Raw genomic sequence first — 22,845 nt, forward strand, 5'->3', positions numbered from 1 at the left:
TGGCTAAAGTATTTAAAAGTCAGATGTTCTGAGAAGCTCCTTCTTGTGTTTCCTTTGGTGTTTACAGGTGAACACAACATAAACGTTAATGAATCCACAGAGCAGCTGGTCCAAGTCACTCAGATCATCATGCACGAGAACTATGTGATGAGTACTGTTGACAATGATATTGCCCTCCTCCGGTTAGCATCTCCATTAGTCTACTCTCCGCATGTGGTCCCAGTCTGCCTGCCCACACGATCACTGGCAGGACGTGAGTTGTGGGCGATCGACCTGCACACGGTGAGCGGCTGGGGGAAGCGCAGCGAGAACGGGCCCACCTCAGCTCTCCTCAGACGCACCAAAGTACCTCGGATACGAACACAGACCTGTATAGATCAAAGCGGAGTGGAGCTCACCAAGAACATGTTCTGTGCCGGATACCTGGATGGTCGGACAGACTCGTGTAAGGGCGACAGCGGGGGACCCCTGGTGACCAAGTACAAGAAAACAGTTTTTCTTCTTGGTATTGTCAGCTGGGGGAAGGGCTGCGCTCGACCGGGTAACTACGGTATCTACACCCGAGTGTCCAACTACCTGGAGTGGATCCACAACCAAACAGTGACACCAGAGCTCCCTAAAAACACCTCTGAGGCTGCACTAGGAAACCTAACCACCTGAGGGAAGCTGGCATCCCTTAGACTAAGTTACCGTAACTGAATAAGGACGTTTTACAGCAAAGAAAAACTGACAATAATGACAGAAACACTAATTAAATAAAAGCTATGTTCAAAAAAACGTATGGTCTGAGTTTCAGTCTTATCCTGGTAATCTCTTAAAAAAGAAACCAAAGAATGAAGAGCTTTGTTTTCTCTTGTTCTGCTGCAGTAAATCATTTCTCACATGCAGGTATTTGTATGGAAGTGACTATTTCGGTACCGGGTGCTTTACTGGATATTTTATTAAAATGCACCAAAGCACAAAGTGTAGCATATGAAATCCAGTTTTTGCGATTGCAAAGTTTTCGGTGAACCAGCAACATAATTTAGAAACGTTTAGAAACGTCCAGCGTGACAAACAGTGACATCTAGTAGTCAGGTTAGACATAGCAGCAGACCCTTTAGTCCTGTTCCTGTTTAAATCTGTCCACATGGCTGCATGGTGGCGCAGTGGTTAGCACTGTTGCCTCGCAACACGAAGGTTGCAGGTTCGAAACTCGGCTGCGGCCTTTCTGCGTGGAGTTGCGTGTTCTCCCCATGCATGCGTGGGTTTTCTCCGGTTTCCCCCACAGATCACAACATGCCCTATAGGTTAAAAAAAACTGTAAGTCGCTTTAGCGTCTGCTAAGCACATAAACATATATATATATATATATATATATATATATATATATATATATATATATATAGCACTTAGCTACACCTGGTCAGGTAACCAGCCCATCACATGACTCCTCACACACAGGCCAGTTTAGAACCACCACTGGACCTGGGGACATCCACACGAACACTGGGAGAGGACGTGAGCAAAGTTCTTCAGAGGTTTGTTTACAGGAGGTGGGGACTAAAAATCCATGTTCCTCCTGATTCTGATTCCAGTTCTGTGTGTCTCTGACTCTGAACATTATGACCACGCTGTTGAGGATCTGCTGCCTGAGTCTGCTTTTGGGTTTTGCTGCTGCTGCAGGTCAGATGCTCCAAAACGTTTTATGTTTCATATTCGTGTGTTCTTGACCAGTAAACAAAACTAGCCAAATGTTTCCTTTGTAGAAATGTTGCTTACATCTTTGCTTGTTGGTGGCACTGGTGGCAGAGGAGTTAAGTGTCCACCCTGTAATAGGAAGGTTGCAGGTTCGAGCACGACTCAGTCTGTCGCTGTTTTTGTGTCCTTTGGCAAGGCAGCTACCTCTTTGCCTGGTGGTGGTTGGAGGGACCGGTGTGGCTTGTGCTCGGCAGCCTCACCTCTGTGTGTGTGTGTGTGTGTGTGTGTGTGCAAATGACTGTGTTGTGAAGTGCCTTGGAGGTCCTAGGACTCTAGAAGGCCTTATGTCAAATTCAGATCATTTCCCACAGTCGCCAGGAGTTTTAGATATCCAGGTCAGACATTTAGAATCTCCAGATTTTTTTTCCTCTCATAAACTCTGCTTGACATCACTGACTTTGATTACAAACATCCCAGAATATTCCTGCAAAAGTTATTTTGTAGAGCTCAGTAAATTACAAACATTCAGTTAAATGTTGACTGAGATGCTACAAAGGGTGCAAATATTAAAAAATATATAATATTTGTAGTTTTACTGAATTGTACTTGTTACTTTTACATGTTGGGGGGTATTTTTACTCTTACTTGAGTAAAGTCGGTAGTTACTCTATCACCACAAGTTACTTGACTGAATGAAGATCCAGCAGGTTTTAACCAGAAATGCGGCAGAAATATGAATATAAATTTATCAATCTGATTAAATAATTGTAACAAATTGAATCAGTTACTCAGTACTTCTGTAGGTTTTTTACCAAATATATTTTACTCTTACTTGAGAACATTTGACTTCTCTTTGAGTTAAAATATAATTAAGTACTACTCTGGCTGCTCTACCCACCGCTGACAGCTGTTTCCTCTTTAGTGTTTGTAAAAAAGCAGGAAGCGGACGCAGTTCTGAGGAGATGGCGCAGAGCAAACAGCGGGTTCCTGGAGGAACTCAAGCAGGGGAACCTGGAGAGGGAATGCATCGAGGAGATCTGCAACTACGAAGAGGCTCGAGAAGTCTTTGAAAACGATGACAAAACGGTCCGCTGCACCCAACACTGAGCTATTAAGGCTGGTCTAACTGGGTCCATACCCAAAATTAATTCATGGCATCTCAAACTACCTAATATCTCAGAATCATAGAAGTTTAATAAAGAGATGCTAAACAATGTAAAGCTTTGCTAAATAACCAGATGTTTTGGCTGCATGGTGGCGCAGTGGTTAGCACTGTTGCCTCGCAGCACGAAGGTTGCAAGTTCGAAACTCAGCTCGGCTGCGGCCTTTCTGCGTGGAGTTGCGTGTTCTCCCCATGCATGCGTGGGTTTCCTCCGGGTACTCCGGTTTCCCCCACAGATCACAACATGCCCTATAGCAGGTTATCAATTGTAGGTTGCTTTGGATAAAAGCGTCTGCTAAATGAATAAACATAAACATGTTTGGATTTGATTTAACATGTTTGGTTTATGTCTGGTCAGACTAGTTCGTTAGTGGATGAAGTTCTAAATACTACATTCTCCAAACTGAGGCTGATTCTGAGCTGTCTACAACAGCTTTGTTATTTTCCTGTATCAAAAAGATAAATACTATAATCCAGTATACTGTAAATATGTGTTTTATTTTTTCAGAGGGTGTTCTGGGAGCAGTATGAAGGTGAGAACAGGATTTTTTCTGTTGTCTTCAAATAACAGGTAATTTACTGGTTGTGCAGCACCAGGCTAAAAACCAAAGGTGACAGATCATTTGCTGCTGTGGCCCCCAGACTCTGGACCTCTCTTCCCCTGAGCCTGAGATCAGTGGACTCAGTGGTCTCCTTTAAAAAGCAGCTGAAGACTCACCTGTTCAGGCTGGCTTTTGTGTGACCTCATCTTTTATTATTATTTTTAATTATGCTTGCAAACCATCTTGTAGTTTGTATCTTGAAGCGTAAAATAAAATTCCTTATTCTTTTAAGTTTTATTTCCCATGAACAGGAAATTTACACACATCCAGATGTGTAGAACAGAAGCTTTATCCGTTCGTGTTTGGGTCAGATCCGAGAACTTCTGACGGCTAACAGAACCACATTCCATTCTGGTTCATCGGTGAATCTGTCACGCCTGCAGTTTTCTCCAGTTCTTTGACCCTTTTGGTATCTCAGACTTGATTCCTGAACGAACTGAATGACTCTAAAGAGTAGTCTGCTTCCAGGTCGTGACCCCTGCCAGGTGAACCCCTGTAAGAACAACGGGACGTGTCTCTCTGTGGACAAGTCTTATGAGTGTCTGTGTCCAGAAGGATTTGAGGGACGACACTGTCAGATGGGTAATAACAGTGATGTGAACCGATCACTGACTTTACTAAACTTACTTCTTTATTAAATCATTTCACGGTTAGTTTAAAACATAAATAATTTAAACAAAACTGTAAAAAAAGGATCCATGAAGAAATTGTTAATAACATTTCAAACCAATCAATAATAAAGGTTTAAATTCTAAAGCACCAGTAATTAATAAAGATGTGTTGACTTCAGTGTTTGAGGATTCCCTCGGGTGTGTCTATCAGAACGGACTCTGTCAGCAGTTCTGTGATGGTTCTGGAGGCAGACGGAGGTGTTCGTGTGCTGAAGGGTACCAGCTGGGGGATGATGGTCGACAGTGCATCGCCAGAGGTGATGAACATCCAAACACACCTTCTCTACATCATGTAGTGAAGACCAGCTGATAAGTTTGTCTGTAATCAAGAGACCCATCTCTGATGTTCTGTTGGTTCTGCTCCAGTCCAGTTTCCATGTGGTCAGCTCGTCCCGGAACAAAACGGACTCAACCAGAGCGCTGTGGTCCACACCCGAATGGTGGGAGCTTCTCACTGCCCCAAAGGAGAGTGTCCCTGGCAGGTAACAGCTCACCTGGTGCCCCTGTCACCTGCTGCTAGCGCCCCCTACAGGTGCATCCAGAACCAGACCGGGACAAGTCAGGGTGGTGCTTCTAACAGATCCATGTTCTCATCCATGTTCTAACAAAGGTTCTGATCCAGTTAAATGGAGAAAGTCACTGTGGAGGAGTTCTGATCCACCAAGACTGGGTCATCACAGCTGCCCACTGTCTCCTTGGCAACAACACCCAGAACCTGACGGTGGTGGCAGGTATAACACTCAGTTGGAGATGCATATGTTTGTTTTTATTTTTTTAAAGGTTTCTCATAACTTGTTGTTAGTCTAGTTAATTCAGTGGGTAAATGTGGCGAACACTGGTTTTCTTTTCCAAACTAACTGGGACTTGATCTCACTTAAAAACTTTTTCAAAATAGTCTTTTGAAAACATGTTTTATCATTTTTTGCAACAAACCAGGTGAATATAACCTGGAAGTGGAAGACAGCATGGAGCAGAAGATTCCCGTTTCCATGGTGATTCCTCATCACAGCTACAACCTGAAGACCGGAGACAGCGACATCGCTCTGCTGCGGTTGAACCAACCCGTGTCGGTGAACAGATTCGCCCTTCCCATCTGCCTTCCCACCAAAGACTTCTCTGAGCGGGAGCTCCTGCTGCTTCGGTACCACACTGTGTCTGGATGGGGCAGAAGAACCTCCGGGGGAAACGTCAAGCCCACGTTAGGCGCTCACATCTCTCCGGTTCTCCGTAGAATGGAGGTCCCTATCCTCCAGAACTCCCAGTGCTCCCAGAGGGCCCAGTTTAACTTCACGTCCAACATGCTGTGTGCTGGATATCTGGAGGGTCAGCAGGAGAGCTGCCGCGGTGACGACGGTAGCCCGCTGGTGACGCAGTATGGCTCCACGCACTTCTTGACGGGCGTGGTCGGCTGGGGGCGTGGCTGCTCACGCCCAGGGTATTATGGGGTGTACACAAATGTGGCTAAGTTCTTGGACTGGGTGGAGACCACCACGAAGAACTGGCCCACCCTGAAGATGCAGCTGCTGTTGGAGCAAACACCAGTCTAGGAGAAGAACCGAGTCCTCTTGATCTGTACAAGTTTAATCATTAAAGTCCAGATGAGAAATGATCAGAACCAGGTGGCTGAGTCGTTCTTCCAACCACAGTAAAAACAGTTGGGTTTTTGGCCAACCCAACTGCTGGGTTGGTGCTAAAAATCATCTGGTTGGGTCAGTTTAACCCACCATTGGGTCAAACAATACGACCCAGCATATTGGGTTAAAATTGGCGGTAAAAATGTATTGTCTTTGTCTTCAGTGAACCAGCTTTGCCATTTAAATTCAGGGAATGACAAGACCTTTAATGGACCTTCACACCGAAAAGGAGTAAAAAGAAGGTAATATGTTGATGATAAAGTGTTTGGAGATGAATTGTGTGAACTTGTTGACAGCTGAAGGTGATGCAGCCATTAAATTAGCTAATAAAACGAGATGTAGCTAACTAACTAATTAGCTTGCTGGCACCAATGTTGCTTTTTTTACAATAAACTGCGAGCATTATTTTAAGCTTGAAAATGACCGAAGCTTAGTACCACCAATAATCCTGAAAAAAACCCTCTACATGAGCTTCCAGAACCCATCGGACTTAGCTATTCCTCTCCATTTGTTTCCTGTCGCCCCAGCAGCTAGGTAGCTAGTTAGCTAGTTGGCACCGGTGTTTTTTTTTTTCATTCTTTATTCCATTCAAAGAAAAAAATATGTAAAAAAAAAAAGATCAGAATAAAATCAATAAACATAAAATTCTATCCAAAATCCTGTGGTATATTTATATTTAGCCCACATATATCAGATATGTATTAGAACTAGCCCGACGGCTCATTTGCTGCAACGACTACAAATCCCATAGTGCTCTGCTGCATTAGTGTGACAGTCCAAAGCACCCACTCTTTTTCTGTTTACAGTCACTAGCATCCGTGCTACCAGTCTCTGCATCTGCAGCATTACCCTCCTCAGAAAAACTGAAAATACTCCTCTTACACAGCGATTTGCTGACTTTGAAGCCCAGAAATTGAGATTCTAACTGCTCAGTAATCTGTTCACAGCTGGAGTGGAAAGTGCACCAACCAACCTCCAGACGGAGCTGATTAAACTCCAGTGGGGTGACACACTCAGAGTCTGACTCTGTGGCTGCTGCACAGTTATCTCTCTTTCCTGACACCCAACTCCATGCTCCAGCTGCTCAAATGCTCTCCATGTTCAGCAGCACATACCTATGTGCTCACAGCTCATAGCCTCACCCCAAATATTCTATGATGAGATTTCAGGTATCTGGCTTGAAGGCATGGATTTTAGTAGCTGAGATATTGGATTTTCATTGACCTTGAAAGGCTACAGATATAATAGAAATAGATCCCATTATTGTCCCTTTGAGGGAAGTTTGGTGTCACAGCAGCAATAACATTCATTACAGAAGCAAAAAGGAGAGTAAAACAAGATTAAAGAGTAAATAACAAGAAAACATAAATACTTAAGACTCAAAATATGCAAAAGTAAAAAAAATTCTAAAATACAGAATAAATACACATTTTAAGGAATGAATAAGAAAAAACCTGAGACATAACAAGTATTGGAAACCACTAATGTATGTTTTGTTTCTAGTTGCAGATTCAGTGTTTATGCAAAAGCAAGTTGGTTTCCAGATGAAAAGGTTCAAAAATACATATCTGGTTATGAAGGAAAATGTGCACATTTGTATAAGTTCTACTATTGAGCTTCATCCCGGCTTTTCATTTTGGACCATTGTGAATTTGAGTTTGACCCCCACCCAATTATCTGAGCTTCTCAGCTTATAGCAGCCTGAGTCAGGGATTGGTGGGTGTGGCCAGAAACAGCTTATTTTTCTTAAAGTGACAGAGCCCTGAAATGGCTGGAAGATATCTCAAATGTCAAGGATTAAGGTAACCGTTTGGAACCCCCCCCCCCATTTTTTTAGAAACCCATAACTGCTGGGGCAGCAGTAGCTCAGGTGATAGAGCGGGTGGCCTCCTGATCGGAGGGTCATGGGTTCGATTCCAGCTCCCGCCAGGGGTATCCTGCTGTTGTCCTTGGGCAAGACACTTCACCCAACTTGCCTGTGTTAGTGGTGGTCAGAGGGGCCGACGGCGCCAAATGGCAGCCTCGCCTCTGTCAGACCTCCCCAGGGCGGCTGTGGCTACAAGTAGCTTACCATCACTAGCAGTGCGTGAATGTGAGAGTACGTGAAAGCATCTTTGGGTGTCTAGAAAAGCGCTATATGAGTTCAATGCATTATTATTAATATTATTATTAAAAGATTTGTATTGCAATATAATCCCCCCCCCCCCCCCTCTCGTTGGTGCCCTCTGATAAAAAAAATCCAGATTTCTTCTTTAAGCTGCAGAGATTACATTGTGAGAATGATTTTATGCAAACAACTTCATAATCATGTTTATGGACCAGAAAACAGAGACAGGAAATAAAACCAGTAGATAATGGAGAGGCTGGTTTAGATGTGCTATAAAGATTTTTTGGTAACTGACCTATAAAATAAATCACGAACAGAAGCTTCATACCTGGTAAATTTCCACTATTAAGTTTGTAGGTTTACCAAAATAAATGCATGACTTTTAAGGCTTCCTAAGTGTCCAGTCTAGAGCTTTCCTGAAGCAAAGAACTGTGGGAGTTGGAGTTAGTCCTACAGCTGTGATAGATGCCAGATGTGAGGGATAAAGCCCGCCCAGACCCAAACCTTCCTCCCCCAGCTCAGGTCGTTGGCCTCACGGCCTCCCCCTCGCCTCCTCACATTTATTGCTTCACCTCAACTTACAGAGGATTCTCTAGCCGAGCTCACATCCAGCTGGGACCATGTTCTGGTGTCTGAGACCGTCCCTGGTCCTCCTGCTGCTTCACTCTGCTGCTGCTCATGGTACGTATAATTGTGTGTGTGTGTGTGTGTGTGTGTGTGTGTGTGTGTGTGTGTGTGTGTGTGTGTGTGTGTGTGTGTGTGTGTGTGTGTGTGTGTGTGTGTGTTTTGGGGGGCTCTAACAGAAAACAAGAAGAAACATGAAAGGGTGGATTCAGCAGAGGGTGGAGGGATGGGGGCTGTTGATTGGCAGAAGGTGACCCTTGACCTTATGATGAGGGTCATTGTGGATGATATAGTGTAATGTTTTTTTTTTTTTGCTCTGACTAGTTTTCTTGCTGTGTTTAATTTTTTTATATTTTTTGATAAACTGTTGAATTTCTCCTGAACCTTTGAGATGATCTGCTTGAGAACCACCTCTGAAAAGTTGGTACCAACTAGAAGAAAAACAACCCTGAAATCCTGGAAGTCCAACACCAGCTTATGTCTTCAGCAGGGAACAAACCAAACCAGAACTCTTACATGAGCCCTTTTCCATCAACAGTTTTCCTGAACAGCCAGAAGGCCAGCGAGGTTCTGACCCGGCACAGGCGGGCCAATAGCTTTCTGGAGGAGGTAAAACAGGGAAACCAGGAGAGAGAGTGCAATGAGGAGCGCTGTAGCTTTGAGGAGGCGAGGGAGATCTTTGAAAATGTTGAGAAAACAGTGAGTTTTTAATCACCAACGCTGAACAACCATAAATCAAAAAATGAACTCAGGGTCATACCTCCTCTTCTGACTAAAACATCTGGATTTCATGTTCTGTTTGTGTCTTTTCAGAATGAGTTCTGGGCTGTTTATGTCGGTGAGAGATCTCCTAGAACACGATCTGATTGAAACAGTTCATTTAAACCATCAGGAGAAAATGCCTGACTGAAGTAGTCCTGATCTTCCTGCAGATGGAGATGCCTGCCACTCAGCCCCATGTGCTCATGGAGGACAATGCAAAGATGGGATAGGAAGCTACTCCTGCTACTGTCCAGAGGGATACAAGGGCTTCAACTGTGAAATCGGTACAAAAACCAGACCCATACTGGACGCTCAGCTTTTTAAAATTAGTCTGTTGACTCAGATTCTCCAAGTTTAAATGAATGGTTATGACTCTGCTCCTCTGGGTTGGGAGTAATCTCTGCCTCCAAAGAAGGAGTTTTGGTTTGTGAGTGATGGTTGGATGGAGGAGAAATGGATCAACAGGTCAGAACCTAATTTTAACAGCGAGAGAAGCAGCTGAACTGAAAGGCTCTGGATTTTCTGGTTCATCTGAACCCTCGAGTACGATCAAGAAATGCACAAATGGATGGATGAACCCACCCCTGGTGTCCAGCTTGTTCCTGGAGGTTTCTTCTGTTTTGGGAGGCCTTTGTTGAGGCCAGGTGGTGGTTCTGAGTTTAGTAAAGTGATCTGATTTAAAAACATGAGGATTCCTGGAAATTCAGAGTTTTGATGCTCCATGTTGTAAAAGATGTTTCCACTGGTTCTAGCTTTGGATCAAACTCAGGACAGAAATCAATGTGAATGACTAATGACCAGCAGGGTTCGACTCCTGCAGTCTGAAACACAAGTCAGAGACATTTTATTTTTTTAACCCTTTGATGCATAATGGTCACTACAGTGGACAGGTATTCAAAATTGTTATTTATTTATTTTTGCTATTAAGCACAGCTGTTGAAGACTTTATTGCACTTGAGCCCCTCCATCTGGACTTCAGTAAGTCAAGCCAACATATTTCATGTTCAGAATGCACGCTGTACACTGAGGTGGACATGTAATAAATTATTTGTAAATTAACAGAACATTACAAAAGATATTTGTTGAAATTTGTTTCATCTGCACCTAAAAATGAATGAAAACAATTGTTTAAAAAATCATGGTTGAAGATTTCATAATTCATGCATCAAAGGGTTAATTGTTTAGGTTTAAAGAACATTTAGTTTGTGGGTAACTGGAGTAGCTGTGCTTCTATAGGAGGTGAGTAAATCCAGTCCTGATGCTGGTTTTGTATCTTTGCAGTCATTCCTTTGCTCTGTGAGAGCAAAAATGGTGGCTGTGACCACTTTTGTAGAGTTGACGGAGGAAACATCCGTTGCTCCTGTGCAGATGGATACTTTCTGGCATCAGATGACAAGTCCTGCCACTCCAATGGTAAGAGAAACTCAGGTCTTCCAAAATGTCAAGTTTGTCCAAAAAACCAAAGCAAGACTCTGGGAATGACGTTTAGGATAAACATTGCAACATATCAACCCTGCTCCCTTTTTCAATCTCTTTCAGAACCTTTTAAGTGTGGCGCCATCATCTCTGGTTCTACCCGGACACTGTTCAGATACGAGCGAGAGAACACTACAGAGAAGAACGTCACAAATGGAAACTCCATAGATAATCAGTTGGTCCAGGTGGTCCCCAACAGTACTGACCTGTTTTCACCAAGCAACACCAGTGGTCAGACTCGGGTCCAGGAGACCGTTTTTGAAAAAGAGATTCTCCCTCAAAGGGCAACGCACATGCGGATTGTCAACGGAGAGGACTGTCCACCAGGAGAATGTCCATGGCAGGTAATCCAGGACCTCACGGGTTCTAGATCAGGGATCTCATTTATCGAGCTTGCTTACGCACAAAACGGGGTCAGAAAACTGCGTAAGCAACTTTCCACGCAAACTTTGGGATTTATAAAAGAAAACTTAGTAGAAAAATGTGCGCAACTTTAAGTTGACTAAGGATCTGGCTTACACACATGTTGGACATGGAGAGCACCTGCAGTGCTGCTGCTAAGAAGGATAAAATTATTAAATCCTGCAGTATTGTCACTTGTACCGCTTTGTGCATTTTAGTAAGCATGGACGTAATTTTCAATTTAGAAGTGGGGGGGACACGGGGGTGGGGGTGTATCTTTACATGTTCTACGTTCGTATGTTCTAATGGGAAACAGGCTTCAACTAAAACGGTTGTTTTCTGCTTGGTCCTAGAGCTCAACCAGCGTCAATTCAATATAGTGTACCGGTGATATTGTCTTTGAATGGTAAAAAGTGCAGGGGTCAAAACTTGACTTTGGAAAAAGTGGGGGGGACATGTCCCCCCTGTCCCCCCCCCCCCCCCCCCCAAAAAAAAATTACTCCATGTTAGTAAGGATTCTACGCAATGTTTGATAAATGAGACCCCAGAGCCTTAAGTGCTGACCTGTGGTTTTATGACTTTATCAGATTTCTTCTTCTTAGGCTCTCCTCCTGAATGAAGACAACCAAGGGTTCTGTGGAGGAACAATCCTTAATGAATACATCATCCTAACTGCCGCCCATTGTATGAACCAATCATTTCACCTGTCTGTCAGACTTGGTAGGTCCAAACCAAGTCAAAGCATTTTACAAATCATTTAACCTCCAATAGCAATAGCCCAGCTTTGTAGTTTAGTTTACAGTCAATTTACAATGTCCCTTGTTCTTTCTGGGTCTCCAGGTGAGTTTGACACCTTGGTGGACCATGGAAATGAAGCCCTACACCAGGTGGACACCATCATTAGCCACATACACTACAGACCCGCCACCTACCATAATGACATAGCTCTCATTAAACTGGCCACACCCATTAAGTTCTCCAGGTACATCTTGCCAGCCTGCCTCCCAAAGCCCGACTTTGCTGAGAAGGTGAATGTTTGTTTTTAATTTAAATGTTTGAGTTGTTTCGTGGATAAACTTTGCTCCTCTGTCTGAAATCTCTCCTAGCTCCTGTTCTCACTTTGAGACTGCTCTCCTTCAAAATATGGTTGAAAAATGATGGAACATGCCTTTAAAGGTCATCGTTACTGAAAATGTAATTATTTCTGATTATAATCAATTACTCTGAGGTTTCCATGCAGGCTGAACATGAAAATAGTCTCCTACACCAATCTCATGCCTTAGCTTCAGATAGAAAATAGACAGTGAAACTCTAGGATTAGAAATTCCTCAAAGCTCTACGTCATTCTGTTACTAAACATTCATGGACTCACCCATCTTGACTCACGACAGGAAGGCTGTTGTTGGTTTAGTCCAGGAAACAGCAGAGAACGTCTTAAGTAGTAGAAGCTAACTGTTAGCATTAGCATTGCCACCACACAGCAGAACTCCTCCAGGCCTGTGTTTTATGTGAAGATAAATTAGCAAATGGAGTCAGTGGTAGTCACATACCTGTTAGCCAATCAGAAGAAATCAGAGTCTCTCCTCTAGCTTTATTCCACCAGAGAATGACTTGCATGGTATTTATTCCTGCTAGAGACCACTGCAAATGTAATTAAAGCATAAGTGAAGTTTTCCTTCGTTTATAAAACACAGTTCATCGCTGATCAGTTCCACTCAAGTTTAAAATTCAGAATCACTTTAGGAATGATGTTAGATGTTTAGAACATCGAGGTCGATCATTCAGGTGTAAAACCGAATATTTTCCATGAACATGTAAAGAAGAAGTTCGATCTCATCTGTATTAATAACCTACCTGTGAAAGAATCTTCAGCAGGCCTAATGAACATGGTTGCAGGTGTTGATGAAGCAGATGGATGGTCTGGTCAGCGGTTTTGGACGTCTAGGTGAAGGTCGGCAGGCGTCCACCATTCTCCAGCGCCTCTCCGTACCTTACGTGGATCGACAAACCTGTATGGAATCAACCAGCCTACGCATCACATCACGCATGTTCTGCGCCGGCTACGACACAGTTGCTAAGGACGCATGTCAGGGCGACAGCGGCGGGCCACATGTCACGCGCTACAGTGGCACCTACTTCATCACTGGGATTGTAAGCTGGGGCGAAGGTTGCGCGCGTAAAGGCAAATACGGTGTCTACACGCAGGTGTCCAAGTACATCAACTGGATCCATGACGGCATCGAACGAATGATGTCAAACAAGAACAGCGGCGGCCGGCAGAGGAGACAACAGGGGCGTATCAAGAGGCTGTACCTTTAACAGCTGAAGTCGGTCTAATCTAACAGATTATAAACAGTTACTACTATTAGCTTGGGAAGTTGGAGCTAATGGAGTTCCTCAGGACTCTTAGCTCGGCCATATCAATGTTTTATTTGTTTGTATGAAGCAGCATAAAGACCTAGAATATTATCATCTTGTAAAACTAAATAAATGTGTCCAGCAGAAACTTTACTTTAGTACTTTTTGTTGTTCTCTGATGTTCTCGGCTTTGTGTTTCAGCAACAGACAAACTTTCTAAAACATTTAAAAGTCTAAAAATGTTTTCATGTATTTTTATTTTAGTGGCAAAGTTGAATGTTTGAGTTGACTCTGAAACAGAGAGAAATAAAAGCAAAATTCTGATGTTTCTTTTTACGTTGAGTTTTTTGTAAAGTTATTTAATTAATTTGATCAAAATAAACACATTTCTTATGGAATAAATTAGTTTTTTTTCCCCTGTCTTCAAATTAAAAATGATTCTTTCTTTTTTGACTGAGCCTTTAAATTTTCTGTGTAATAAATTTCGGGTCAGATGAAGCCGGTCTCGGGTGGAAAGGTGGTAGATGTAGCCCACACACATAGACCAAATAATTACAATCCGAAAGCAGTAAAGAGAATCCCAAATCAGTTTAGTAAAGTTTAGTAAGTTTTGGGAACATAGCTGTTTAAACAACCTTTGTTAGAAAACAGATGTTTAAATTTGCAGACATCAGCAGCAGATTTTCATAAAAATGATATTAATAATAATATGAAATAAAATAATTAAATGATAAAAACAAAGATGGATTGAATGATTTGGACTGTTTTAGTGTTGCTGTTGTGGATTGAAGTAAGAGCAGATGAAGAAGAATTTTGCTCGTCTGACTCAGATGTTTATTTATTGATGTTCCTCCAAGTTTACCTGAAATAAACAAAGACAATGTACCAGAGGTCGAAGCTGCTGCTTGTTTTGGAGAGCTGAGAGGACAGAGTCCACTCCTGGAACCGATGTTCGTTTCATTCATCTGTTTAAAGACAAAAGTCTGAAACAGATGTGTTTATAAAAACAAGTTTCTTCTATCAGAATTAAAATAAAAATGTCTAAATGGAACCAATCTGGTGTTGGTAGAGCTTCAAGAATGGTTATTATCTAGTCTTTAATCAGCTGGTTGACCTGCTGTTTGCTTAAATGGCTGTGTCACCAACACGCACACACACACACACACACACACACACACACACACACACACACACACACACACACACACACACACACACACACACACACACACACACACACACACACACACACACACACACACACAGCAGTGCGATCTGCGATCAGTGAGGTCGTGGTTAGCATCATGTCAGCGTCTCTGCTCACACTCGCTCTCCTCGGATGTTTCCTTCAGGTGTTCAGCCAGTCTGAAGGTAAGAGCTTGACCTCTGACTTCTGATGTTTCAAACTAGAAACAAACTTTTTTAAATTTTCATTTAGAAACACATTTGATTTTTGTTCCATTTCAATGTGCGTGGAATAATCATCAACTAAAGATTTGAGAATCAGTTTCTGAATAAACTGCCAGAACATAGCAGAGCCTTTTAACCTTTCAACCCCAGCTGTACCGATCGTCTCAGATGGTGGATGACGGTCACACAAGCCTGTGTAATCTTACCCTGAGGTTCTGTTCCTAATGGAGGTTCCACCTTCTCCTGGTTCTTGTGTTAGCAGTCTTCCGTCAGGCTCCTAAGGCTCACAAGGTATTCCTAAGGCCCAAGCGAGCCAACCAGTTCCTGGTGGAGGAGATCCTCCAAGGGAACCTGGAGAGGGAGTGCCTGGAGGAGCGGTGTAATTTTGAGGAGGCACGAGAGGTCTTTGAAGACCACGTCCAGACAGTAGGTTTAAAACCTGAGACAACTCCAGAGAACATATAAAAAGTCTGATTCTTAATGTCTGATTTTCTGCAGGTGGCCTTCTGGACTGTTTATGTCGGTGAGTTTTTATCTTCAAACATGAAAAAGTTTGTCAGTATGAATCTTTTTTTATATTCAATATAAAACAAATCTTTAGAAGTTACACAGAAATTCAGTCGAACTGACTTGATGAATCTGAATTTCACATGCAGGCTGAATGTGAAAATAGTCTTCTCCTTCTTCCTTCGATAGCCGATGAAATGAAATAAAGGAGGAAACACACAAGTCGGGAAAAAGCCACACACATCTACGTCACACTGGACAATTTGCATTCTCACCCATCATGGCTCTAAACAAATCTGTGTTGATTTAGTGTCGGGGCAAACGCAGTGGCTTCCAGAAGCTAACCGTTAGCATTAGCAGCTCCACAACATGGCAGAACTCCTTCAAGCGTGTGTTGTTTGAGGAGATAAATCATCAATGTTCCAATTTTTACCCAAGAAAGAAGAGCAACAGAAAAGTTACGTTGCTGTTAGCCAATCAGAGGCAAGCTGATCAAAAAGGTCATGAATAACAGCAAGAAAGCCTCCAAATACCGTCGTTTCCCATCCCATTCTCTGATTAACTTCTACTTCCTGAAACATGAGCATCAGAACTTTTCTTCATCAGAAAGCGACTCACAAAGCTTTCATTCATACTAAAGACCAATAACCTAGACCAACCGAATCAGTAACAAAATTATTTTGCCATGCACGTCAGTCTAGGCACACTCCATTGTAACCTTAACAGGTTTACCATTGGACTGAGGAGTTGTGTGACTTGCAGTCGCAGCACCTCTACATTTGTCAGCTTAAAGCTAGAGCTGCAACAGAGAAAACCTACAAAGATGGCAGCTACAGAACAGTGCTTATTTGAAAGGGCTTTTGCATCAACTTTGGACAATTAAGACTTTTCTTTGAATCATGAGCAGATAGAGGTGCTTAAGTCCTTTATTTTGAAAAAGGATGGACTTGATTCTTCTCTGATCGTACATGGTGGCCTGCACCACTCACCAACATCTGTAGAGGTGAATATGTCATGAATATCCATTGCTCCAATTGGTCCTGGCACTATACAGTTTCATGCAGATCAGTTTAAAAGACAGTCATAGATTCCGCGCCATGACTAGGCTGTTCAATGACTCGTGGCATTTTACTCATTAACGTAAGTAGGATGGTTTGCCAGGCTAAGAGACCACAGCAGTTTTATTGAAATAACAAACACTTTAATGACTGACTTGATGTTTGACACCAGATTGACCTCACCATGTTTTCATCCATAATTCTCTTACTCTTTTCTTGTTGTTCTTGAATCTCAGACGGGGACCAGTGTAGACCCAACCCCTGCCTCAATGGGGGGAACTGCACCGATAAGGTGGGTGGGTTCTCCTGCTCCTGCCCCGCCCCCAGCTATGGGTCCATCTGTGAACTGGGAGCACCAAAGTTGGGAGGGAAAACATCACCGGACAAACCCCACACTCCAGGTTTGACCCAACCCACTGCTGAGTGGAAAAGCGGGGCCTATAAGATTAGGCATCATGGTGTGTTCAGGGATCCTCAGAGCCAGGAGCTGTTTGTACCCCATAGGTCATTCTAACACTTTCTCCTGTCTCAGAAATGTCCAAGTGTCCAACCAAAGGTCCAAAAGCTTGTCACCAGCTGTGCACAGCGGATTACGGCTCCTTCACCTGCTCATGCATATCAGGATTCAAACTACAGAGCGATGGGCGAAGCTGTCTACCTGAAGGTTTGACATCACATTGACACCATGTTTACCAGAGCAGGTCTCAGAAACCTCTGGAGTAACCACCTCTATGTGTCCACAGTGGAGTTTCCCTGTGGAAGGCTTTCTGATGCCAGTGCTTCAGCCTGTCGCCATGGAAACTGCCCATGGCAGGTACAATGCTCCAGGTCAATCAGAGGTAACAATAAAGGAATGATAAATAGGGCTATAGGTTGGTTTGTTTTGCGTATGCAGGTGACCGTGATAAACAACAGAGGGACGAAGCTCTGTGGGGGGGTGGTGTTGGGGCAGCGGTCCATCCTGACCACCGCCTCCTGCCTGTTCCTCAACACAGGATCTGACCTCCAACCTTCACACTTCTATGTGACTACAGGTATTAGACGTTTACCACACCCGGCCCCGTGTGGAGACAGATAACAAAATAGTTACTTAGCTTATGCATTGTCTCCTAGGCAACAGGAAGCCCATCCCGGTGAGAGCTCTGTACCTACATGACCGATTCCGTTCCGGTCACAATGACTATGACCTCACCCTCCTTGAGCTGACCACGCCCCTGACATTTAGCCCCACCCTCATTCAACTCTGCTTGCCCACCAAGGATTTCAGCGAAAACATCCTGATGAACTCTGGGAGGACAGGTGTCATGGACAGAAGGCGTGGCCAGAACAGGGACCTGGTCTACATGACTCTGGATGACTGTCGCAGAACGCTGATAGTCTCACATCCACTGAGCAATAAGATGTTCTGTATGATGGGTCCACAAGAACCTTCAGAGAACCCCAACAGACCTCAGAAGGTTCTGTCCCAGAATGAAACAGAACCATCAGCAAATCAGAACAACACCTTTAAAATAAACAGGCTTTTGTGGAACCATCGAGCCCCGAGAAGGCCTGAGGAACACACACAGAACAGGATCCAGAACCTGACTCATGACAGAACTCCAACTAGAGCAGAACCCTTCAACAGCACTTCAAAAAGTCCTGACGAGCCGTCGCATGGTACTGTCTGGTCGAGGTCAGAGGTCAGCAGGCTATGTGATGGCTTGTTGCCAGGGTCGCCAGTTGCTACAGTGGAGAAAGGAACGGCATTCCTGACTGGGCTGCTGATGACATCATCCAGAGGTTGTGATGGTCAGGTGTTCTCCAAGGTGTCTCGGTACCTGAGCTGGATCAGACCGAGGCTGCAGATAGCAGAGGATCACATGACCCCCCAAATCAGCCAGTACCCTGAGGACCACTAAAGCCCCGCCCACATGTCTCGCCACCCCTACAGGGACGTCAGACAGTCTTAAGTTGTGTTTTTTTGTGTGTTGTTAAACTGTGAAATAAAATGTTCTGATTTATAAATAAATACTTTAAACTCTGGTTTCAGTTCTGATTGAAACCAAAAAAAAAAACAGACTCAAAGACCAGAATTAGTCAGGAAAAGCTCAAAATGTTTTCTTTATCAAAAGTTTTAATACAAAACCAAAAGGAGACTACAATAACAAGGCCCAGGGGATTGTGGGTAACGTCGTCTAAGAGACAGAGGACAGAGGAGGGAACGGGTTCTGTTTACTGACCACCAGCTTCTGGTGCTGATGGGAGATGTAACCTTTGATATGACCCTGATAGGAGACACAAAGACACAAGAATCAGACTCTGGACCAGCAGGTGGACCACCTGGACCTCCAGGACCGGGCTTTGTGTCCGACTGCTCACCATGTAGATGAGGTTGGCCAGGATGCACTGAACCTCGTCGATGTCCACATCCTCCACCTGCATCAACTTAAGAGCCACCAGGAAGGCGTCCAGCGGAAGCTGATGGGTCTTCAACAGCAGGTATCTATAGAGGGTCAAAGGTCAAATGGAGCCAGTTTCCTCCAACAGGAAGTTGGTTTTGGTGACTCACACTTTCTTGAAGAGGTTCCTATAGGTGATGATCTTCAGCTTCTCCAGGATGAGGAAGATCCCACAGCGGATGAAGAAGGTCTCATGTTTGGATAAAGCCTCGTTCAGCAGCAGCAGGTTCCCCTCGCTGGAAAACACCTCAGGTCACATGACATGTGTGAGGTCACTTCCTGTTCCTGTTTATCTACCTCTTTACATACCTCACAGCTTTGGTGACGTCAGCAAACTGCATGAGGTCATACTTCCTGAGGAGCTGATGGGTTGGCATGTGACCCTGAAAGACCAGTAACAGCTTTGAGTCAAACTGGGAGTTCTGGGAACCAGTCCTGTTCAGCTGGATTTAAAGAACCGGGCTTCATTCAAAGCAAACAGGAACCGTTCTGCACTGGATTGTAAACAGGAAGTGGATTCAACTAAAGATCTAGTTTATAGACCCAAATCTTCTACTGGTCCTACTGGGTCTGATCCAAACCTGAGCCATGACCATGTTTAACTAGACCTTCAACCAAAATACACCAGTCTTACTGGACCTGATCCTACACCAGACCAGTCAGAACCTGTAGATTTAGACTGGATTAAACCGGTTCTGACCAGCAGCATCTTGACAGGCAGCAGGTAGATCAGGATCATCCTCTTGTTCTTCTGACTGGACGGGAGACAGTATCGGAAGGCAAAGGAAAGGAGCTCCTCAGCTGTGGAGGAAACATCTGGTTATGCTTGTGGTTTCTATGGTTCTGTAGTTTTGGACCCGGTACTGGACTGACCCGTTTTGAAGTCGCTATCGAACATGGCCTTGCGGCCCACATAGTACTTGTAGGTGACCTGCTGGGCTAGACTGTATTCGGTCTTCAGGTTGGAGCTGTCGATGGCCCGGATCAGAGGTTTACAGAGGTGTAGCTTGTTGATCTGGAACACCAAGACCATGGATCAGAACCAGAACCAGAACCTGAAGGACTCTAAAGAACAGGATCATACCTTGAAGTAGATCTTGAATAGCTGGTTGCTCAGAAACATCATCCCCCACTTCTTAGACTCATCGATCCCGGCACGACTAAGATGAGTCAGAACCAGAACATCAACACACACACACACAGCATTATGGTTAGTGATTGTGTGTGTGTGCGTGCGTGCGTGTGTGTGTGTACTGACTTGTCGCTGGCACACACTCTGAAGCAGCTCATCAGCTGTTCGGCAGCTTTCTCCAACATCTCACTTGGTTGACCTTTACCCTTCTTCTGCAGCTGCTGCTCTGCCTGAACAGAACCAGCAAAAATAATGTCCTTACGCCAAGCAGGTTTGTGAGAGTACGCACAGCTGTATGCAATCTCCGCTTCATAAACCAGAAACTGTCTAGAATGTTTCTCAGCGGCTTTTTAGTCACATCCCGCCCTCACCACGCCCACTTACTGCCATAAATAGTCAATGCAAAGTGCCTTGTGGATCTCATGCATATACATAAGCTGGCTGTTGCAGCGCTCCGCCAATGACATGGTGACCGTAGATCAAGGCAGATCAAGGAAGCGCAATTTCACAGAAGCAGAAATTGAGGTACTTGTGGGTGAGGTGGAGAAATGAAAGGAAGTGCTTTTGCAAAATACATAAGAGAAAATCCACGGAGTGGCACAGCGTTGCTGAAGCCGTCAATGTTGTGAATTCTTCAGAGAGATCTGTGGCAGATGGTCCAAAAAATGGTCCAATCGGGATTCAATCCCCAGACTCCCGGGTGAAAGTCATGCATGCTAACCAGTCAGCCAAACGGAGATCCCTCTTGTCCAAGTAGCCAGGGCGCATGATCAATCGGGTCACAGTGACAGGACACACACACTGTCACAGACGCATGATAGAACCAGATCCACATAGAAGAAAATCCTTATTGAACCAGCTCCACATATAGATCTATATAGAACCATAACATTATAGAACCAGATCCACACAGAACCAGATTCACATAGAACTATATCTACATAAAAACAACATCCTGATAGAACCAGATCACCATATAACCAAATCCACATTGAACTAGATTATCATAGAAGCACGTCCACAAAGAACCGGCTCAACATAGAACCAAATCCACATAGAACGGGATCTTGAAAACATAACTGCAGGTTTAGCACATTTCTTATCAACCTGATTTAAAACTATTTTTAATTTAATGTGTCTCAAATACAGGCCATTTATGTTCTGAAGCTCAGATTTGATACAATTTTATATTTTAATGAATTACTTTTGGTGTTTATACCTATATAATGAATAACTGACAACAAATAATAACCCATACATAAACATTATATAAGGTACCATTAGATTTCTATATTATCACTTTATCACTTGAACTGAGAAAATGAGATTCAGGTCTGACATCAGGATCTGGTCCTGGATTTTCTCACATTGTTGGCGAAAATTCGAAGGTCCAGAGTGACGGCGTACATGACGGACAGCGCCCTGAAACCACAAACACATCGGTCATGTTGTGTTCACGGGCAGCTTTTCAACAATGCCATCCCACTCAACACACCAGTTCTCCTCTTTATGGGACTGGAAGGCCCTAAGGAATGACGTTAGAGGTCAAAGGTCAAGGACATGATTGATTATGAGTGGGAGAAGTTTTGAAGATTTTATATGAGATATTAAAGGATATTGAACAACAAGAGTCTGGAACTTGTAGGCTTCAACAAAGTCATGATTGGCAACAGCGTACGTACACCTGGAAAACACACACACACACACACACACACACACACAGGTGTGTTATCTGGGGTTCTGAGGAATTTATCTTCTATGTTCATTAATCTCACCTGAGATGAGCCGCAACCATCTCATCATATGGTGGCTCCAGGAGCTGCTGACACTTCTCCTCTGGACTTGCCAACTGGAACACACACAGACACACACACACTTTGGTGAGGTTTAATGTAATAGCATTGACTGTATACCTGAGTGGGTGGAGCCTCACCTGGAGGCGAGGGTTGGCAACATGAGGGTGTTTGAAAGACAGCAGCTCAGCACAGAAGGAGCCGTCATGGTTGTCGATGGCCTCGTTGATCTGCAGGAGGGAAAAGAAGACTTTAGTCCTGCTAAACACTATGTAAGTAAGGCCAAAGGTCAGAGGTCACCTGCTGCAGGTACTGGTTGATGGTGATATGTGCCATGACCATCAGCTGATTTAGGAACAGTTTGCACCTGTTAACAAACAACCTGGTATAAGTTCATGTTATTAAAGCTGATCTGAGTCGAGCTGCGCACACTTCATCAGTTAAATTTCAAAATAAAAGTGGGAAAATAATCAAAAAGTAAGTAAGAAAAATCCCCCAACCCCCCAAAAGCATTTATCTACTTATCTAGACGTGACCAAATAGATCAGTAATATTTTTTTTTCAAAAAATTATTTAGTTATGATCATAGCTAAAAAAAAAAACAGGCTAAAACAAACTTAAGAGAATCGTTGCGGTATTAAAATAAACTACTTGTTTTAAATCTACTCACTTGCCGGGAAAAGCGGCTTTTTCCTGTTATAAACAGACAAACACGCGCATCTATTCAGTAAACACAAACAAACACGCACCTTTTAAAATAGGATCTAAGCAGAAAACATCCATCCAGCTTTCGTTCCTTCAGCCCCAAACAGGAAGTATTTTCGTCAAGGAACAAAACAACTTCCAGGTCACGATGTGTAGTTTCTGCCCTTCAAAATAAAACTGTCCTACTTCGGATGTGAGGATTTTGAGGTACAAGGTCGTTTAACATTTTATTATTATTGTGTTGTTATTATTAGTAGTATTAATATTAATATTGTATTTATTTATTTATTTATCGTGTCTTGGTAATCTTATAAATCCGGT

General features: G+C 43.6%; 4 protein-coding genes across 7 annotated transcripts in view; 3 read left to right on the forward strand and 1 right to left on the reverse strand.

The window, feature by feature from the left end:
* Positions 1–777, forward strand: part of f7 (coagulation factor VII) — a 6,339-nt gene extending 5,562 nt beyond the window's left edge. Inside the window, exon 8 of the mRNA XM_015957906.3 lies at positions 68–777. Within this exon, the coding sequence (XP_015813392.1) occupies positions 68–660 (593 nt within the window). The 3' untranslated portion in view covers positions 661–777. The remainder of the gene's footprint in view (positions 1–67) is intronic.
* Positions 778–1,505: 728 nt separating this feature from the next.
* Positions 1,506–13,586, forward strand: f10 (coagulation factor X). The gene is made up of 21 exons (XM_070549804.1): positions 1,506–1,665; positions 2,603–2,766; positions 3,351–3,375; positions 3,913–4,026; positions 4,235–4,372; positions 4,482–4,597; positions 4,726–4,846; positions 5,052–5,660; positions 5,762–5,824; positions 5,913–5,991; positions 6,830–6,918; positions 7,587–7,681; positions 8,453–8,537; positions 9,019–9,179; positions 9,294–9,318; positions 9,413–9,526; positions 10,524–10,655; positions 10,782–11,062; positions 11,723–11,840; positions 11,961–12,148; positions 13,017–13,586. Exons 1-21 carry the CDS (start codon positions 1,605–1,607, stop codon positions 13,437–13,439), a joined length of 3,201 nt encoding a protein of 1,066 aa, XP_070405905.1. The 5' UTR covers positions 1,506–1,604; the 3' UTR covers positions 13,440–13,586.
* Positions 13,587–14,697: 1,111 nt separating this feature from the next.
* On the forward strand, positions 14,698–18,478 carry prozb (protein Z, vitamin K-dependent plasma glycoprotein b). Of its 4 annotated transcripts, none has more exons than XM_054735211.2 (8): positions 14,698–14,849; positions 15,151–15,314; positions 15,387–15,411; positions 16,690–16,911; positions 16,986–17,117; positions 17,197–17,267; positions 17,349–17,487; positions 17,567–18,478. In XM_054735211.2, the coding sequence occupies exons 1-8, from the start codon at positions 14,783–14,785 to the stop codon at positions 18,352–18,354; spliced, it is 1,608 nt and encodes a 535-aa protein (XP_054591186.1). In that variant the 5' UTR covers positions 14,698–14,782; the 3' UTR covers positions 18,355–18,478. The 4 variants fall into 4 exon arrangements, with proteins under 4 accessions (XP_054591186.1, XP_015813397.1, XP_015813398.1 ...); XM_015957911.3 differs by having other exon boundaries at positions 16,690–16,854; XM_015957912.3 differs by having other exon boundaries at positions 14,699–14,849; positions 15,148–15,314.
* A 50-nt stretch (positions 18,479–18,528) lies between these two features.
* Positions 18,529–22,651, reverse strand: pcid2 (PCI domain containing 2). Its single transcript, XM_015957914.3, has 15 exons — positions 22,569–22,651; positions 22,120–22,186; positions 21,960–22,049; positions 21,802–21,875; positions 21,645–21,710; positions 21,522–21,563; positions 21,394–21,448; positions 20,153–20,256; positions 19,979–20,054; positions 19,768–19,909; positions 19,595–19,695; positions 19,204–19,277; positions 19,005–19,130; positions 18,815–18,938; positions 18,529–18,720 (listed from the first exon to the last, which is right to left on the reverse strand). The coding sequence occupies exons 2-15, from the start codon at positions 22,159–22,161 to the stop codon at positions 18,631–18,633; spliced, it is 1,206 nt and encodes a 401-aa protein (XP_015813400.3). The 5' UTR covers positions 22,162–22,186; positions 22,569–22,651; the 3' UTR covers positions 18,529–18,630.
* Between the last annotated feature and the right edge of the window lie 194 nt (positions 22,652–22,845).

This window comes from Nothobranchius furzeri, chromosome 3 (assembly GCF_043380555.1).
Source record: "Nothobranchius furzeri strain GRZ-AD chromosome 3, NfurGRZ-RIMD1, whole genome shotgun sequence".
Classification (NCBI taxonomy): domain Eukaryota; kingdom Metazoa; phylum Chordata; class Actinopteri; order Cyprinodontiformes; family Nothobranchiidae; genus Nothobranchius; species Nothobranchius furzeri.

Excerpts from the sequence above, each read along its gene's own strand:
- f10 (XM_070549804.1), top strand. The coding sequence starts at position 1,605 with ATGACCACGCTGTTGAGGATCTGCTGCCTGAGTCTGCTTTTGGGTTTT. Across the intron at positions 4,847-5,051 it reads GAACCTGACGGTGGTGGCAG|GTGAATATAACCTGGAAGTG; the intron begins GTATAACACTCA and ends GCAACAAACCAG. Across the intron at positions 9,319-9,412 it reads GTTCTGGGCTGTTTATGTCG|ATGGAGATGCCTGCCACTCA; the intron begins GTGAGAGATCTC and ends ATCTTCCTGCAG.
- prozb (XM_015957912.3), top strand. The coding sequence starts at position 14,783 with ATGTCAGCGTCTCTGCTCACACTCGCTCTCCTCGGATGTTTCCTTCAG. Across the intron at positions 15,315-15,386 it reads TTGAAGACCACGTCCAGACA|GTGGCCTTCTGGACTGTTTA; the intron begins GTAGGTTTAAAA and ends GATTTTCTGCAG. Across the intron at positions 17,488-17,566 it reads ACACTTCTATGTGACTACAG|GCAACAGGAAGCCCATCCCG; the intron begins GTATTAGACGTT and ends ATTGTCTCCTAG.
- pcid2 (XM_015957914.3), bottom strand. The coding sequence starts at position 22,161 with ATGGTCATGGCACATATCACCATCAACCAGTACCTGCAGCAG. Across the intron at positions 21,711-21,801 it reads ATGGTTGCGGCTCATCTCAG|GTGTACGTACGCTGTTGCCA; the intron begins GTGAGATTAATG and ends TGTGTTTTCCAG. Across the intron at positions 19,131-19,203 it reads GACGTCACCAAAGCTGTGAG|CGAGGGGAACCTGCTGCTGC; the intron begins GTATGTAAAGAG and ends GGTGTTTTCCAG.